Source organism: Apteryx mantelli, chromosome 5 (assembly GCF_036417845.1).
Source record: "Apteryx mantelli isolate bAptMan1 chromosome 5, bAptMan1.hap1, whole genome shotgun sequence".
Taxonomy (NCBI): Eukaryota; Metazoa; Chordata; class Aves; order Apterygiformes; family Apterygidae; genus Apteryx; species Apteryx mantelli.
The window spans coordinates 7,722,002-7,739,999 of NC_089982.1; the positions used below are offsets into that span (position 1 = coordinate 7,722,002).

The window sequence follows — 17,998 nt, forward strand, 5'->3', positions numbered from 1 at the left end:
AAAACATTTTTATGTGAAGCTCTATGGCATCTTCTTTCAGTACAAACAGGTATTATTTCAAAATATATATACATCTCTCAGCAGAAATTTTGTTGCTACATCTTCAAGTGTCTGAGGGAGCTGCAGTTTGATGTGGTTATTTTCACTTCCACAAATCCTCATGTAAGATATGCAACCTAATGTTGAACAAACAAATAGAATATATACTGCTAATATATCACATATGTATTTATGCAGTTCACCTGAAACGGGCCATTTAGTTATGGAGCGCACACTGAGCATGTATGCAGATGTGTGTCCTTCTGGTGACACACAGCTGCATACACTTCCAGAATTCTATTGGCATGTGTATGTACGTGCTATTTGTATACTGAGAAAAACACATTTCATCCCTATCTGCCTCACTGGGCAGAAGAAGACAAAACAGAGAGTGAAGGCAGATACACACTCATACATTTTCGAGTGGCTACTGCACACCTTGTCATGCCAGGGTGAAAAGGACAGTTGCAGGTTGCTGGTTTTGCAGCCATAAATTTTACATCTTGGGGAAGGGGAAAAAAAAGGATTCTTCGACTCCTTTTTTTTTTCCCCCAGTAAGCATCATTGGAAGAAGACCAAAGCAGAGCAACTATAAGTTAAATATACACTTGAGCTTAGCTGCATTACATAATTCTGTAGGAGAAGCAGGCTGAAAAGATTTTGTTTGTTTGTTTCCTTTAAATCTTTGTATTTTATTTCTCTTCCTTTTCATCTCTTAACTCCTGTTAATTTTTCCCCCTAAATTACATCATCCTCTGAAGAACGCTGGGTTTCGCAGGCAGGCGGCTAGTCACCTGCAACAACCGAGGGGTCCCGCAGAAGCTTCCAGGCTGCTGTCTGTGTCAGACGCCAGTGTTTGATCGGTGGACATGGATGAGATGTCATTGACAGATGAGGATGGAGGGAGGCTTTCACTGCTGTTCACTGCTGCACCTGTGCTAAGAAAACGAACACCAACGTGATTAAACCTGAAACTCCAGGACTTCTAGCAGTTTCAAAAGCAGAGGGCGCATACCCTGGGGCAACAGGCATGTAGGTACCCAGACCGTTTCAACCAGCTGCAAACACGAGCAGAAAGTAGGCCACACAAGACAACAAAAGTTTAGGCACTGGATAACATTAAAATATCTTATGGATAACTTTAAGATATCTTAACAGGAAATTCTCTCTCGTTAACAGTCTGTTTTTAACAGGTATAGCTCCTGTGTGCTTATTACTGCATTTTATATCTAGCCTTCTTAAAGTTACTGAAAGGTTAGATGTCTGCTGGGCACACAGGCACCAGTGAGATGATTCAAAAAAAAAAAAAAAACCCTCCATATTCTCTCATAAAGTCCCAGTTTTCTTGCAGATACTTTAGTAGAACTGGTGGCATCAAATAATGCAGTGTGAGAAAAAGAGGAACATGCAATCTGGTGGCAATGTGCAGAAGATGAGTGTGGGGGAAGCAAAGCTGGATTCTTCCTCTTAGTTAAGGACTAAGTGACTAAGACCAGGATTTCAGGTGTGACTATGTTCTGTTGTTTACCTGTCCTCTGTAAAATGGTGATAGTACCATGTATTTACCTTTAAAAACACTGTGACTTTGTAAAATGGAGAATTAACCATTATGAGGTTATCATTAACGTGACTGAACATTTATCACATCCATAAATCTTATTAGGCAAGTATTATTTGTCCTACAAATGGGGATGACATCTATGTTATAAATGCAGAACCATGTGAACAATGTATTTATCCTGTACCTATGACTGCTCAGCCTTCACTCTGCCCATTGGTTTTGTCCTCCTCTTTCCACCAAAGCTAACACTGTCTGCAGTTTGGGGTGGATACATTCATTTATACATTACTTATAACTTCTCTGTGCAGTTAAAATGTTCATGATTCTCAAAACGTGATTTTGCATAATGTTGCAGGGCTGGAAGTAGTAGCTATTCACTGGGACACACAGACCGTCCTTCTGCAGGTACCTGCTGTTTCATTCTAATGCTATAGAAAAGCTTTTCTGGCTCACTTTTACAGATTTTCATCTCCTTGAACTAGACAGACAAATTAAAATTCGCTGCCTTTATAAGCAGGAGAACATAGAATATAATCCTAATAAAAATACAGAACTCTTAAATATTCTTAATACAGAAATTATTAGCAATCTATATAGCCTATGCAAAATATATGGTGATATGGGTAGAAGGAAAGGATTTCTTTCGCTTTCCAATTTGCAAAAAAAAACGTTAATCTCAGAAAACAAGCCAGTATACCATACTTCCACCTCTTTTTCTCAACTTTTTATTTCCCTTATACACCTCGCTATATATATATATATATGTATATTTGCACAAAACAAAAAGACAGATACGCTCACATTCAGAGCTCTAGATGGGCACTGCTTCCGGCTGTTGTAGTAGTTCAAAGTCATTCTGGCATCAGAAAAAACCCTGAATTAGTTTACTCTCCTGACACATTTAGAAAATAAAATACTTAATTAGTCTCTTAATTTTGTAAATGCTGCAAAAAGATATAGTGGTCTCAATGTCTCACTGGTGACTGAAAACACCAAGTTTCCATCTTTTCTGAAAGAATATTTTTTTACACGTATTTCATTCATATTGATCAGTAATCTGTGTCTGATTCAACATCACTCCATTTAATAAACCCTGCTCTGTTCTCTTCATCAAGAGCTAACTCAGCCCATAAATTTCTGGAAAGTACATTTTTAATGTTATTCCTTGTCTAGCTTACAGCACAATTACTTGTGACATGACACATAGACCTGAGAGTTACTATTGCAGCCCCAAAGCCCCCAGACTAACAGAATATCCACGAAACCAATCCAAACCACACCAAACCTAAATGACAGAATTAGAGCTCAACACAGCACAAAGCAGTGCTTAAGCGGCAACACTGAGTAACCCAGCCAAAGCTGTTCTAGTCAACAACTGATGCTCAGTTTGCCATGCTCAGCACCTGCCTGGTGCCACAACAGCTTGTTCCTGAAGGGACGTGTGCCAGGCGAAACAGTGCAGAAATGACAGAGCTGCATTCAAAAGAGAGAAAGAGCCCAGTTTGGGATTTTGCTGTTTGGCAGGCAGCTTCTCATTGGAACGTGGCTTTATGCTAGCTGCTGACTCCAGGGAAAGAGCAAGAAGGTAGAGCAGGTGAGATACAGCTCCTGGGAGCTGCTCCCGGCTCTGCCATTGACTTCTTCTAAGCCACACTTCAGCTTTGCCTTTGTAACTCATCGACGACAACATCATCAACAAGAATGAACCTATAAATAAAATTAAACTCCCCGTACCGCTTTGGGATCTTGACATCAGCTACATTTTTCTTCTTTTAAATCAGGATCAGATTGGAAACATTTCCTATCCTAAAGGACATAACCAGTGTACTCATGCCATCTTTAGCTTTTGTAAATCACGAGCCAGCGGTCTTAAAAAAAAAGAAAAAAAATCCCACTGACTTCTTGCTTGTTACTGCCAATGAACTTCCAGCTGATTTTTGACAGTCAACATGTCAGTGTGATTTCAGAAGCCATATTTCAAACCTATTTAAAGCTAGGATGATTTACATGTGTTTTAGGTATTAAACTTGTCATTTACTTCTCTGTAGTTTCCAGACACTTTGGCAGCTGTTACCTTCATATCGGATTTGAAAAGGAGACAAAAGTAGGGCAGTAACCAGCATGGTTTTATTCTAGCACCAGATTTCATTCTTCTAGGAGGAGAACCAAATTGTTTTTTATCTCTGAATAGTTGAGACCTCTTGCTTTTCATGTATAGCTCTTTCAGAACGAACATCCATGCTGAACTGTGTAGGTCTGATATGACGACATGTAACAATGACTAAAACTTTTCTGTAACTATTTTTGAAAGGCAGAGGTGGGAGAGGTCTGGCCTCTCCTGTGCAAGAGCAAACAGGTCCCTAGGACCACTGAAGCAAACTTGAGGTTATGGGAGACAACAGGGCAGCAACAGAACTTAAAGATCTTAAACTCCCAAGCTGAGCAGACCTCCAGCCCACTGGTTCTTAGATTCAGCACCCCAGCAAGAGCATGAAATACTAACCTTCCCCCCATCATCATGCTGCACTTATCTTAGGAGAGTTATGTAAACATGACAAAGCTTGTGGTGGTGGCTAAGCTCTCACAGGCTCATTAAGACGGTATTTGGAAGCACAGGAGCAGTGCCCACCACCTATTAATAAAGCTTAAGAAAGAGTAAAGGGAAGCCAGCAGGGCTAGACAGCAGCACAAGGGAAATTATTAGATAAAAGAAAAAGGCACCCTTTAAGCCTGAAGTAATGGCTAAAAGAAGAAAACTGAAAGGATCATAAAGTCTTCAAGTGAAATATAAAGACAAATAGGGCAGGCCAAAATACTGTTTGAGGAGGAACTAACAAAAGGAATCAGCACTGCTTTCCTCAAGCCCATCAGCCTTTCTGCGGAAGCTCATCTTCTGTACAAAGCACACTCTGGCTGAGGAAAAGCCAAGTCCTGGCAAGCCGCTTCTCTGTTTACCTTCTATCAAACGATATTCACAAAAAAAGAAAACCAAAGCATTGCCTTCAGAGAGGTACTAACGTAGCAAGCCTGAGCTGACAAACGTCCTGGATATTTGAGAATCTCTACAGCTTTTTTTTTTTTACCAGCTCATGTCTGCTACTCATATGTGAGAGCATGTTTATCCAAGAAATATCTTGAACATTCAAAAACCTGAATTTATTTGCAAAATGGATACACAAATGTGAATACAAACTGGCAGATAGCTAGATGCAGGATCCACTACATGCACGTGCACTTGACTATTCTACATTTAATGGTGGGCATTCGTGGGCACAGAAATCTTTCTGTGCAGTTTTCACAGTTGCAGATCAGAATTTATTTCTCAAAATATCTTTATTCCTTTGAGAAATGTATTTCTTGGAACCAAGTTTGGTGTGAAGTGTTGCACAGACCTTTTCTTTCCTCATCTCCCTGTTGCATGTCGAAAATTGCCAGCTCCTTACGATACGCATTTTAAGCATTTTGCCATTATCCCAAGCTGCTGAGTAGTTCAATACGATGTGCACTAGGCAGCTTGCCTTTCTTATTAAAAATGCACATGCCAAAATTTTTGCTTTAAGTTTTACACTGTCTATAGATATACTTGTATTCACTTTTTTAATAAAAGAGCAGTAAGTGTAGTCTCCATTTTCCTGTTTGCAGTGAGACTTCTACGAGTACCCAGCAGAAACTAAGGTTTGAATGTTTCACCGCTGCAGAACTAATCCTGCAGGCAGGGCAAAACATGTTATGTATCAACTTATTTTAGCACCTCACAGAAGATTAACTGGTTATAGAGTATTGAATAGCACTGCACATGACCTTGCCATGTTCGTGGTCTTGAAGGCTATATTCTCTCTGCTAAATTTCCAACAAGACAGGGAAGTAGCTACATATATCTGGTTTCTTGCTCAAGCCACAGCTACACCACAGCTTAGATTCAGGTATGTTGTTAGTACTAGATAGTCTGGAGGTAGCTAGTAATCACTTGATGACGTACATACCAGTGTTCTGGAATATGCATCCTTTGAGATGTTTTGGAATTAGAGAAATTCTTAGGAAGCCAATTAACACCATATTGCTTTGACGCCTCCTTCTTTTTCTTCTAATTTTGTTCATGTCCAGCTTTTAGACCAGACTGAACTGTGATCACAGAACTCAGAATAAAGGAGGAGAAGAAAGCCAAGGGCTAATATATTCTCCAGAGAAATCCAGAGGATTCATAGTTGCCCATAGCTGTTGTTCACTAGTTATCACAAGCACAGAAAGTTTTGCTTACATGTGAGGACACGGGTTATTTTTCAGAAAGCATCAGAAACCATTAACAGGTTTTTGTTGGTCATGTTCTGTTAGAGAGATCCATCCTGGAGAAAATTTCACAGCCATTCAGGAACTATTTCTCACATGTATTGTTGCCATCGATTTCCACAGAGAAGCCATTTTATTCTAAGCACTTTTACGCTGCCAGCCTTGTAACAATATGCCACAGTCCCTTTGAAAAGTGACTCAGTGACTTTGAAAAGTGATCATGAAGTAGTACAGCGTCTGGATTTATATATAAACCAGAACTATTTAGCAATTCTGTAAAATACAAAGGATAGAAAAAATTAAAAACTATGATCTAAGATGAAATTCAATGTTTATGTGTGCATGTGGACATGCAGATGGTGTCTGCACATGTTATTTATATATTATATTTAGCTAACATACCTATACACCTGCATGCAAATCCTTCCGCTCTCTTCAGTGCTACTAGTGCCTTAAGCAGATAGTTCTGGGCACTGTGATCTATGAAAGATGCAAGTGAACTAGACAAAGTCTAGAAAAAAGCAGTAAGAATGAGCAAAGGTCTAATAAATACGACCTAGGAGGAAATTTCGAAAGATGTGGGTAGTTTAGTTCAAAGGAAAGACGACTGATTATGGGATGTGGTAATGGATTTCAAGTAAGCGAAAAGCTGCCAGAAAGAAAAATGTAGGAAATTGTTCCCCATGTCCTCTAGAGGTAGGACAAGAAATAACAGAGTTAAATTGCAGCAAAACAAGATTCAGGCGAGACCTTAGAAAAAGCTTTTTGAGAGTAAACAAGACAGCCTTCAGAGGTTTTTATGACCAGACTGCAGAAATAACTGTTGGGAACAGTTTGAGAGCTGATTTTTTTCTTTGGACGTGAGCACAAATTAGATGGGCACTTCAGGTTTCCCCAAGCCCCACATTTCAAGCATTAAGGGATTGACACCCTAGTACACAGGCACTTTACGTAGCCTGGAGTATGAATGGGTAACTAATATCCTTGGTACTGTCAACTTCAGCTCTCTCCCCAAAAGCTCTTATCAAGGAATCACGGAAACTCATCTCCAACTTGTTAGTTATATTGATAGAGCCCCAAATCTTAGCCTTCCAAATTCTTGTCAAGAACACTGAACAAAAAGCAATGTGTGCGCTGAGGTTTTATGGCAATTACTCTTAAATAGACCAGACAGAGTTCATAAGATCATTAGGAAGTTTGTTATTCATCAGGAATGTGACAATGCCAGATCAGTGCCCTGCACAGCTCTCAGTCAACTTCAACATGCGCTGGGTAGTCAATATTTAAAAGCCATCTCCTTATTCAATCTCACATGTTGCATATGGGCAAGTAGTCTAAACACAGTAGAGACAGGCTTCATGACAGAAGTCCCCTTTCTCTAAAAAGTTCCCCAACTAACCAGCTGATCTGGGCATATCACCTCTCTCTTCCTCCTGCTTCAATTTTCCTCCTTACCTTGGCTATACCTGCTATAACAGAAAAATAGAACTACAAAAATATTGACTATGGAACAGTGTTAGAAGAATAGGAGACTAATCTTCTCTGAGCTGCTTTTTATGAGATACAAGCAGTAGCTAGAACTTTTGCTGTCTGACTAGGAGCCACTGAATATCGTCGGCCTCCTCATATTAGAACACTTTCATTTTGTACCACATCACAGAATCACAGAATGGTTGAGGTTGGAAGGGACCTCTGGAGATAGTCTAGTCGAACCCCCCCCTGCTCAAGCAGGGTCACCTAGAGCACCTTGCACAGGACCACGTCCAGGCAGGTTTTGAATAGCTCCAGAGAAGGAGACTCCACAACCTCTCTGGGCAACCTGGTCCAGCGCTCTGTCACCCTCACAGGAAAGAAGTTTTTCCTCATGTTCAGATGGAATTGTCTGTGTTTCAGTTTGTGCCCGTTGCCTCGTGTCCTGTTCCTGGGCACCACTGAAAAGAGTCTGGCTCCATCCTCTTGACACCCTCCCTTCACATACTTGTACACATTGAGAAGATCTCCTCTCAGCCTTCTCTTCTCCAGCCTAAACAGGCCCAGCTCTCTCAGTCTTTCCTAATAAGAGAGATGCTCCAGTCCCCTCATCATCTTTGTAGCCCTTTGCTGGACTTGCTCCAGTAGTGCCACATCCCTCTTGTACTGGGGAGCCCAGAACTGGACACAATACTCCAGATGGGGCCTCACCAGGGCTGAGGAGAGGGGGACAATCACCTCCCTCCACCTGCTGGCAACACTCTTCCTGATGCACCCCAGGATACCATTGGCCTTCTTGGCCACAAGGGCACATTGCTGCCTCATGCTTAACTTGGTGTCCACCAGCACTCCCAGGTCCTGCTCCACAGAGCTGCTTTCCAGCAGGTCAACCCCCAACCTGTACTGGTGCAGGGGGTTATTCCTCCCCAGGTGCAGGACCCTGCACTTCCCTCTGTTGAACTTCAGGAGGTTCCTCTCTGCCCAACTCTCCAGCCTCTCCAGGTCTCTCTGAATGGCAGCAAAGCCCTCCCGTGTGTCCACCACTCCTCCCAGTTTGGTATCTTCGGCAAACTTGCTGAGGGTGCACTCTGTCCCTTCATCCAGGTCACTGGATTGTGAATTGTAAATTGAACAAGACTGGACCCAGTACTGACCCCTGGGGGACACCGCTAGCTACAGGCCTCCAATTAGACTCTGTGCCACTGAGCACAACCCTCTGAGCTCTGCCTTTCAGCCAGTTCTCAAGCCACCTCACTGTCCACTCATCTAGCCCACACTTCCTGAGCTTGTTTATGAGGATGTTATGTGAGACAGTGTCAAAAGCCTTGCTGAAGTCTAGGTAGACAACATCCACTGCTCTCCCCTCATCTACCCAGCCAGTCATTCCATCAGAGAAGGCTATCAGATTGGTTAGGCATGATTTCCCCTTGGTGAAGCCATGCTGACTACTCCTGATCAACTTCTTTCCTCCACATGCTTGGAGATGGCCTCCAGGATGAGCTGCTCCATCACCTTTCCAGGGATGCAGGTGAGGCTGACTGGCCTGTAGTTCCCTGGGTCCTCCTTCTTGCCCTTTTTGAAGACTGGGGTAACGTTGGCTTTCTTCCAGTCTTCAGGCACCTCTCCTGTTCTCCAGGACCTTTCAAAGATGATGGAGAGTGGCTTAGCAATAATGTCCGCCAGCTCCCTCAGCACTCGTGGGTGCATCCCATCAGGGCCCATGGATTTGTGGGTGTCAGGTTTGCTTAAATGATCTCTAACCCACTCCTCCTCCACCAAGGGAAAGTCTTCCTTTCTCCAGACTTTCTCTCTTGCCTCCAGGGTCTGCGATTCCTGAGGGCTGGCCTGAGCAGTAAAGACTGAAGCAAAGAAGGCATTCAGTAACTCTGCCTTCTCTGCATCCTTCATCACCAGGGCACCCACCCCATTCAGCAGTGGGCCCACATTTTCCCTAGTCTTCCTTTTGCTACTGATGTATTTGAAGAAGCCCTTCTTGTTGTCCTTGACGTCTCTTGCCAGATTTAATTCCAAATGGGCCTTAGCCTTCCTTGTCGCATCCCTGCATACTCTGACAACGTTCCTATATTCCTCCCAAGTGGCCTGTCCCCCTTTCCACTTTCTGTAGACTTCCTTCTTCTGCTTGAGTTTTGCCAGGAGCTCCTTGCTCATCCATGCAGGTCTCCTACCTCCTTTGCTTGACTTCCTACTCATAGGGATGCACCGCTCTTGAGCTTGGAGGAAGTGATCCTTGAATATTAAGCAGCTCTCTTGGACCCCCCTTCCTTCTAGGGCCCTAACCCATGGGATTCCTCCAAGTAGGTCCCTGAAGAGGCCAAAGTTTGCTCTCCTCAAGTCCAGGGTTGCAATCCTACTCAGTGCCCTGCCTGAGTTCTCAGTGTCCTGCCACATAGTTCTTCTGTATGTTCATTACAGCTTTTCTTACTTAGACAACTAAGGCTTTATGCCTGGTAATTCTGTTTACCAAAGAGAAACGGCTTTATGTTCAGAAGGGAAGAAGGAAGCATGCACCTTCATATCTGGTCAGACTATTGCCTTCCCTCTCTTACAACTTCACAGATCTGTCTCTTGCTTCATATGCCTCTGACTCAAACAGTGTTCCCCCCAAGTTACTTAGCTGTCGACAGAAAGTTAACCAAGTTCCCAGCAGTGTCCACAGCATTACGCCAGCCCAAAGCATCTGAGAACAGCTATTCCAGAGGAAAACTCAGCATTATTTCTGCTCTATAGGAAGTTTAATAGCTCAGTTACTACATGCTGATGGCCATGCCAAGTCTGCTCAGCACTGGAAGCTGTAAAAAGTTTAAGCCCTTGCTGTGTAGTAGTATGGTTTCTTTGGCCATATTATCTCCTATATTCTAACAAATCTGGGTTGAACACCTGGAGCTTTTAAGGCCATATTTTGGTAATGTTTGGGGCAATTTTAACAAGCAAAATACCTATCAAATCCCCTCTAAGAATTCTGACTACAGGATGCTTCTCCACATTCACAACTGCAGGCTTGCTTCTCACAATGAAATTGAAAAGAATATGAATCCTTGGATTATCATGATAAAAGAAACTGTGAAGGTTCACCTACAAACATGTTTACATTTGGCAAATGTGCAAACCTGAATTGCCTTCCTGGAACAAAAAAGCAGGGACTAGAAGGGTAAAATGGGAAGGCTGACGTACCAACTCTGAACAAAATTGCATTTGTTTGTACTGAAAATTGAGCTCATCTCCACATGCTAAATCAACCATGAATTCTCTCAGCATAAACAATATTTTTATGACGTTACAATAGTGGAAACAAGCATTTCCCCAGAGACAATACCACAGATAGCACCTTCAACTCGCCAAGACCTCAAAACAGGACAGAAGTGGTTTTGGGCTCAATATAGGAACCATGATATGCACCTAATCAAATCAGATTCCTGTGGAAATTTGTTCCTCTCATTTCTTGCATTAACATTACCCAGTGAGTGAAGGCAGCTCTCACAACTCGTGTTGTCACCTTGCAACTCATTATCGGTCTGCTGAATTCAACAGAACTATGGTGATGGGTGAAGGATCCAGACTACACAACTTTCTTTTACTATGGTAGGAAGGGATTAAACCAGGTCTTCACTACTGATCAGGTATCAAGCGTGGTCTATAAATGCTTCCTACCCCGTCATGACTATCTGAGACTACTTCCTTAGAAAAGTCACGAACCCTGACCAGTCTGTAGTTTGATTTATTAAATTAGAAATACAAGCGCATATATATCTTTTATGGGGTAAAGTCTCCCTCATCTCCCTCATGCTCCAACTGGTGATTTGTTTTATGTCATTCTTTCAATACTGTGAATAAAAGTAAATTAAGTGCACAAAGTCATAGAAAATGGGAAAGCTACTGGGCCACCTAATAACCTCCTCTCAGAGCAACATTTAAACAGTTGCTATACTTGCTTGTGCCTAACAATATAAAACCAAAGGGGAACAGTAAAAGAAAATCACTTAAGAAATTGCAAGTTTGTAAATAAATAATAAAAGTCTTCCACATGGGAAAACAGAATGTGAACTATATAAAGGTAATCTCTGGGTAGTCTTCACAAATTAATTCCTGAAACAGCAACTACAATGCTATTGCCTCATAAATCAGATTGTAACCACCATTCTGTAGGGTAGCGATATTAAAGAATGTGGATTTATTAGATACCTGTCAAGGCCCCAGATTTATTTTCAACGGTGGCACAATATTTCTGTAAGTTAAATTTGCATGTTCTGTACTTGGTTTGCTGCTCAGCAAGAACACAATGAATTGCTTTCCATATCTTATTTTATCGAAGTTAAATTCCAGGTGCAGTGCTAAAGCTCTAATATCACCAGCCAGCACTGTATTAACTTTTTCCGTTGTCATCATGTTTCCCTTTGTCCCATCAGCTCCTAATGATGCAGTCTTGTTCAAATGCTAGGCTAGCTCATATGGCACAGTGGCAAGTGAAATATGAGAATGCACAAAAATGTATCATCTCATTGAAACAGAATTTGTAGAAGACACTGAATTAAACAATTACAGTTTCCAGAAAGACTCTGCAGAAGTTCTACCCATAAGTACAACTGGGATGATATGTTCAAAACCTGGGCACTTCAAGTCTGCCAGTTAAAGTGTACCTTCACAAGAATCCGTTTGTATCTGCAGTCACACTTTGCATTTCTGCGGAAAGACTCGTGATGTAAATTTTGCTCAGATAAAACTTGTTTGCGAGTTTTTGTGACAGGAGTTTAAGAGTCCACGTTTGAAAAAAAATTTCCCTTCTTGCTGAAGTGTCAACCAAACTCATAATCAAGCTGTTCTAACATTATCAGACTTCTGAAAGCATAAATTACCAGAGTAGGTCCCATCACATGATGTTTATGAGGCTTGAAGAATTCTGTGTTAACCATGGATATATGCTAATATCAACAATTTTGCTCATACAGACTAGCAGAATATTAGTCCTGCTATCCATCTAATAATCATTATAATAATAAGTGTGAAATAAGCCTCCCCATCCATAAGAATATAATGTGTAACCATAGATCTCTCCAGAGAAATTACCAGGGTAGCCGTGTCTCAAATACCAAGTAAGTGTATAAAGCGAACAAAACTTGGGCCAACAGGAAAGGGTGAACAGAGGCTTATTTGCAAAGCATGAGGATGGTAAAGGGAAAGGACTTGGTAGGGGAAAAAGGGACTATAAAGGGAAGCAGATCATGTGACTAGGGCTTTCCGGGGGTACATCCAAGCTGCCCTGCGTGTCTGATCACCACAGCACAGAGCAGAACAGTTAACCTGTTGCCCTAACAACATATGCATCTGACTTAATTTTACACTCAGGGAGTCCATGGAGTGCTTTCCATAATGCCAATAAGGCAACACCTAGAGGGCCCTTCTAACAACACGAGCTCGGTAACAACATATTACCCCAAACACATTCAACATCCTCGCATGTAGATCAATTTTTAAGTATTAACATGACACTGGAATTCAGTTAATCAAGCTCAACCCATTATGATCACTATATTGCATAAAACCTTTTGAACTTGGCATACATAACTGCTGGTGTAGCCCAAGGGGTTCAGCTATCTCCATTCTCATTTTGTCCCTGTGCAAAACGCATTGAGGTTATTCAATGGGGCTGAGTACCTGAAGGAGAAGGCTGTCCTTTTACTACGCCATTTTTAGTCTTTTCTTCCGAATTCATAACTTCTTTGTAGATGAGTTCTGCAAGACAAAATTGGAACAGTTACAAACAGGAACTAATGCCTGTGATCAGAAACAGAAAAATTCATGGAACGCAAACAGTGATTTCAAAATACATGCGATGAACTGTAAATGAGTTCTGTCTTCTCCTCCACTAATTGATCTTCCCCCTCTTTCCTGCTCTTTTGCCTATCCTTGTTTCCACTGCCGTTCTCTCTACAAATAAATTAACAGTCTGTACTCAAAAGTCTGGCGCTTTTAGGTAGCTATTACTACAATGTATTTAGTCTGCTGGAAAAAAAAAAAAAGATGAGTCAGATTACACCTCACTCCAAAATGAAGCCACAGATGCAATGGGAAGAGTTTGACCACTTACACAACACATTCTACTGAAATAAAATAGGCCAGATGTACCATTCTTTAAAACAGACTAAAGAGACTGTAGGGAAACCTTTCCAGATAATTATGTGATGACAGAATACAAACATTAAACCAACTTTTGTCCATGTACTACTCATAGCAATATTCAGTTTGGGCTTTGATTTTTTATATTAATTTTTATACTGCTCTGGTATCTTTTCTTCAACTGGAAAGGAATGGAGGGTAACATACCTTTGCCATAGCACTCCCATAGGCTCACTCGGTCAGCCCTACCTCGTTCTCATGAGTCTGACAGCTCTGCTTGCCTAAGATCTCTCTCCTCACTAACCCTCCTCTCCTTTTTGGAGCTGCACTGAGACAAATAGGGTAAACTAGAATAGATTAATTGTTTAATATTACACTATCTAGAAATGAAGCAGCACAATAATACAATGTTGTTTACTTTGAGAAAAATCCTGACATCCTGTGCTGCTGAACAGTAGCCTATTCTCAGAAGATATCCTTAGATTTCAATGAAGTACTGGAATCTGCACCTCCTGTGTTAATTTTAACCTGTGTAATCAGATAATGATGGCACTCAGGATATTTCTTCTATATTTGCTACCAAAGTACCAGCTTATAGGGCTATGTTCTTAGTGTCAAAGGAATTCTTTTGGGTTTACACAGCAGCACTTGGTAGTGGGATGTGGCTTATATGCCACAGAAATACTTTCCATATAATTCTAAGCTGTGATTACCTTTCCATTCTTCGATTGTATGTTCCCTTTCATCCAGCTGTTTATCATATATCTGAGGAGGAGGCTGCAGAAGAGAAACAAAATTAACTAGCAGGTTATCTTTTATATAAACAAATAATTACAAATATTCATTTAAGTAAAGCTAAATTCTCCTCTCCCTCTTTGTTATCCATCCTGTACATACAAAAACACATGAAACACGTGAATATTAAAGGAATTAACATTTCTGGAGATAAATTGCTTCTGTAAAAGAAATCACAATACTCTGCCCTGTTCCTTTTTTAAACAACAAGCATAGTCCTTGCACTTGAAATAAGACCCAAAGTAACTCTACTTTGGCCAAAAAGGGTTTTTTTTGTTATTATTTTCTAGCTGCTGACAATGTCACAGAAGTTGCAGATCCTGAAATTTACTGAGCCATAGGCAACTACAGCTTCCTCATACCCTCAGTACCTGCTTTCAGTGGACAACAGCCTATTCATTGTCTCTCCTGATGTTTGCTGCCAAATACAGCAGCCAAAAAGGCAAAGGAATCTCTCCTTCTTCATTCTACTGAGATCTTTCAGCATCTGAGATATTAATATCCAATGAAGAAGGAAACACGATCTACAAGGCTTTACTGGCTCATCAGTACTTCCACTAACTTTCACCTTGGGCACACAGCCTTTGCGTCCCTTTCAACACATTCCATTACTGAACACACATATCGAGCTGTTTTCTGACTCACTAAAAAGCTGAGAATTTGCTCTCAGGACTCTAAGACGATCAGTCCGTTAAGGGATCTGCATGCTACAGATATGACTAAGAAAGTAATAGCTCAGTGACATAGTGGGACAGGAAAACTGTATGATTGCTAGACTGGACAAACCCACAGAAAACAAGAGAAGATCCCTTAGTGTGACTTTTGTGTTGGGGCTAAAGAAAAGGGAATTAGGTGAGGTCCTGAATTGCCAAGTCTCGTACCTACAGCAAACGATATGAGCTGTTCATTTGGAGTCAAGGTCATTGGGGCTAACAATTCCCACAGCTTCAAATTCAGGACAATTGAAACTGTTGCAAGGTGGAGGGCTGGAGATGAGCTGCACAGCCGTAAGGTGTGCCAAGGTGCATGCATGTTTCCGTACAAAGTGCCTTTGTCAGGGCACAGCATGGGCCAAGAGCCATGGTGTGTGAGAAAGCCACTGTGTCCCAGGCTGTGGATGGAAGCTGAAACCTGTGCCATGAGTTTAAAGTGAGTGTCAGGGCTCAGCAGGGACACCTGCGGGTTTGGCTGTGTCAGCAAGGTAAGTTACAACCACATAAGAACTTTGAGACCAAAAGTGATGTAGCTGTATTGTTAATTAGCCTAACAACCTGCTTCTGTCCCATATTCCAGCCAGTCCTAAAGCTTCAGATGGATCCAGCCAAAGCCACTGCAATTGCCACAGGGCTCTATGTTTCTGCTGATCACGATACCAGGAAGCTGAACACTATGAAGGAGTGTGGGTGACCCTCACCACTGACCAGCGGGATGCAGTAATCTCCGTTCCTCCAGCTGAGCCTGATGGACTACGGCTCAGCCACTCTGCGAACCCAACAGCACGCAGTTGCTACTGAGGGAAAGCAGAGAGCACTTGTGAAGCTAAGAAACCGCGGGGGCCTGTGAATCTACAGGAGAGTTACAGAGGCTGCCTGCTTCACTCAGGAGCTGGCTCTTGGCTTTGGGTGAGTAAAATAGTTCCAAACAAGCAAGACAACTCTTTTTACATCCTCCAAGGAAAAATTGGGGATTTCTCTCTGAGCCAGAAAGGAAGGGACATATTCCTTCCGTGCTTTAATCCCCAAACGCACAAATTATGGAGCCAAAAGGAACAAGTGATCGAATACACATTCCTGGCCACGTTTCTCAAAATCACAAAACCTTCATTTTATGTCTCTTCTAATTTATTTCAGCCGATGTCTTAAGCAGGCATAATTGGTTAAAAGGCAGTAAGAAAGGCAGCAGTAATTATTTCCTAGAATAACACATTCCGAAGGCATTTTCGGGGGAGAGAGTCCAGAATAATCCCATGTGTTACCAAACTCCTAGCTTGCTCTCAAGACAGTCCAGGGTGAACAAGTGAACGCCGCACTTCACACACTGTAGGATGCCAGAAACTGCAGCTGCTCAGTTTGTCCTAATGCTGTATCGGTGCTCACGCTGCAGAGCCTTACGTGTGAGGTAGCACAACCCAGAGCTGTAAAACATGGCTCTTGGCAGGAACACGAGAGCGAAGGGTAACGAATATTCAGTGAGATAATCACATGAATAAATCTCTCATCTTCACACAGGCAGGATCTATAACCTCTAAAGCCTGTGCAGAATATAGGTCAATGGAGCTCCATGGCCAGGCCAGGCCAGGCCAGGCCAGGCCTCTCGCTCCGTGAATCCAGGTGCAGAACGTGGCCTCGCAGTGAAGCTTTCCCATTGAAATTTCCCGATGGATGGAAGGAAGAAAGGAAGGAAGGAAGGAAGGAAGGAAGGAAGGAAGTCTTTATTATATAACGGCACTGATTCCAAGGCATAAAGCTGAGCTGAGAACACCACAACAGTTTCAGGAACGAAGTTGTTTTCCTGTGATCCTCACTAAAGCTAATGGGAACAACAGAGCTTAATACATTATTATCAATCCAGATAATACCCCCTCAGGCTGACTACTCAGTTTTTATTAACTAGCTTTTTTTTACCAGCTTCCAGAGGGAGGAGGAGAGGTTTGTAATGCAAGTGCTGCCACCGCAATGGAGCAAACAGAGCAGCTGCTGTGCCTGGATCCTGCATGTGAAATGGGCACCTGACTTTAGTCTTTGCTTTACTTGCTACAAAGGTTGCCCTAGAAATGATTTTGCTACCCATCTAACTAAAATGGTTTAGAAAATGACTGACCTCACCATTATTAATTTTCTATGTGGCTACAGTTATCATAGAATACAATAGTTATATTTTAGAAATTCTTATAAATCCTTCATATAGCCCATCCTGACTGAGACTTTAAGAGATGGTTTAATTTACACAGGATTCAGAAAAACTACAGCTGAACTAGGATAAAATCAAAGCAGAGTGTGGATCAATCCTATGGGTGGCAGCATCTAGCTTTATTCTAAGGTAGCCATTTTCTCCCTAAATCAGATTGATTTGTAAGCAATGAATTGGCAACAATAACAAAGAACAGAATCTATTTTTGGATGTGGAAGAGAAGGAAGGAATTATATATTTTTTGTATATATTAAAATAATTCATTGTTGTTTCAATGGTTCTTCTTTTTTACATTTTACAAAATGGATTATTAAAATAATTCTGCAGTATGTTTAATATCCATTGACCATAATAAAATTGATAAAAGAAAAACACAAAATATAGACATGGGTTATCTCACATAATTTAACAACCTTTCCTTAAAAAAAGAAAGAAAAAAAAAAGGCAATGTTCTTCACATGAGCAGACAAACAAATAGAGATAACTGGATTCATAAACTATCTTTCTAACATCCCGGAAGGAAAAGCTTTTCACTAGTGAAAAAAGCAAAACATACATTGAGGCTGATGTATTCTCGCTTTCCCAAAGCAAAAGGGGTTGGGCTGGATGCTCCTGTTAGACAGGGAAAGGAATGAGATGGAGCTCCCACTTGAACAAATTCTGCCCTCTCTGTCCGTGACTCTGCAGAGCTAGGGCCAACACGGTGAAGATCTTGGGACTCGCTGCTTTGAGAGGCTTGGCTGGAGCAATGCTTGATTCTGCAGCTATTCCCAGAATCACAGAGTCTGGATTGGTAGTTATGAA

The 17,998-nt window shown here is 41.6% G+C and overlaps 1 protein-coding gene across 1 annotated transcript in view; it reads right to left on the reverse strand.

Annotated features, from left to right (window-relative positions):
- Nucleotides 1-650: 650 nt before the first annotated feature.
- MAPK10 (mitogen-activated protein kinase 10) overlaps nucleotides 651-17,998 on the reverse strand; it is a 192,912-nt gene continuing 175,564 nt past the window's right edge. Inside the window, exons 12-14 of the mRNA XM_013957369.2 lie at nucleotides 14,203-14,266; nucleotides 13,028-13,105; nucleotides 651-972 (exon numbers count right to left, since the gene is read on the reverse strand). Coding sequence (XP_013812823.2) covers nucleotides 830-972; nucleotides 13,028-13,105; nucleotides 14,203-14,266 — 285 coding nt within the window. The 3' untranslated portion in view covers nucleotides 651-829. The remainder of the gene's footprint in view (nucleotides 973-13,027; nucleotides 13,106-14,202; nucleotides 14,267-17,998) is intronic.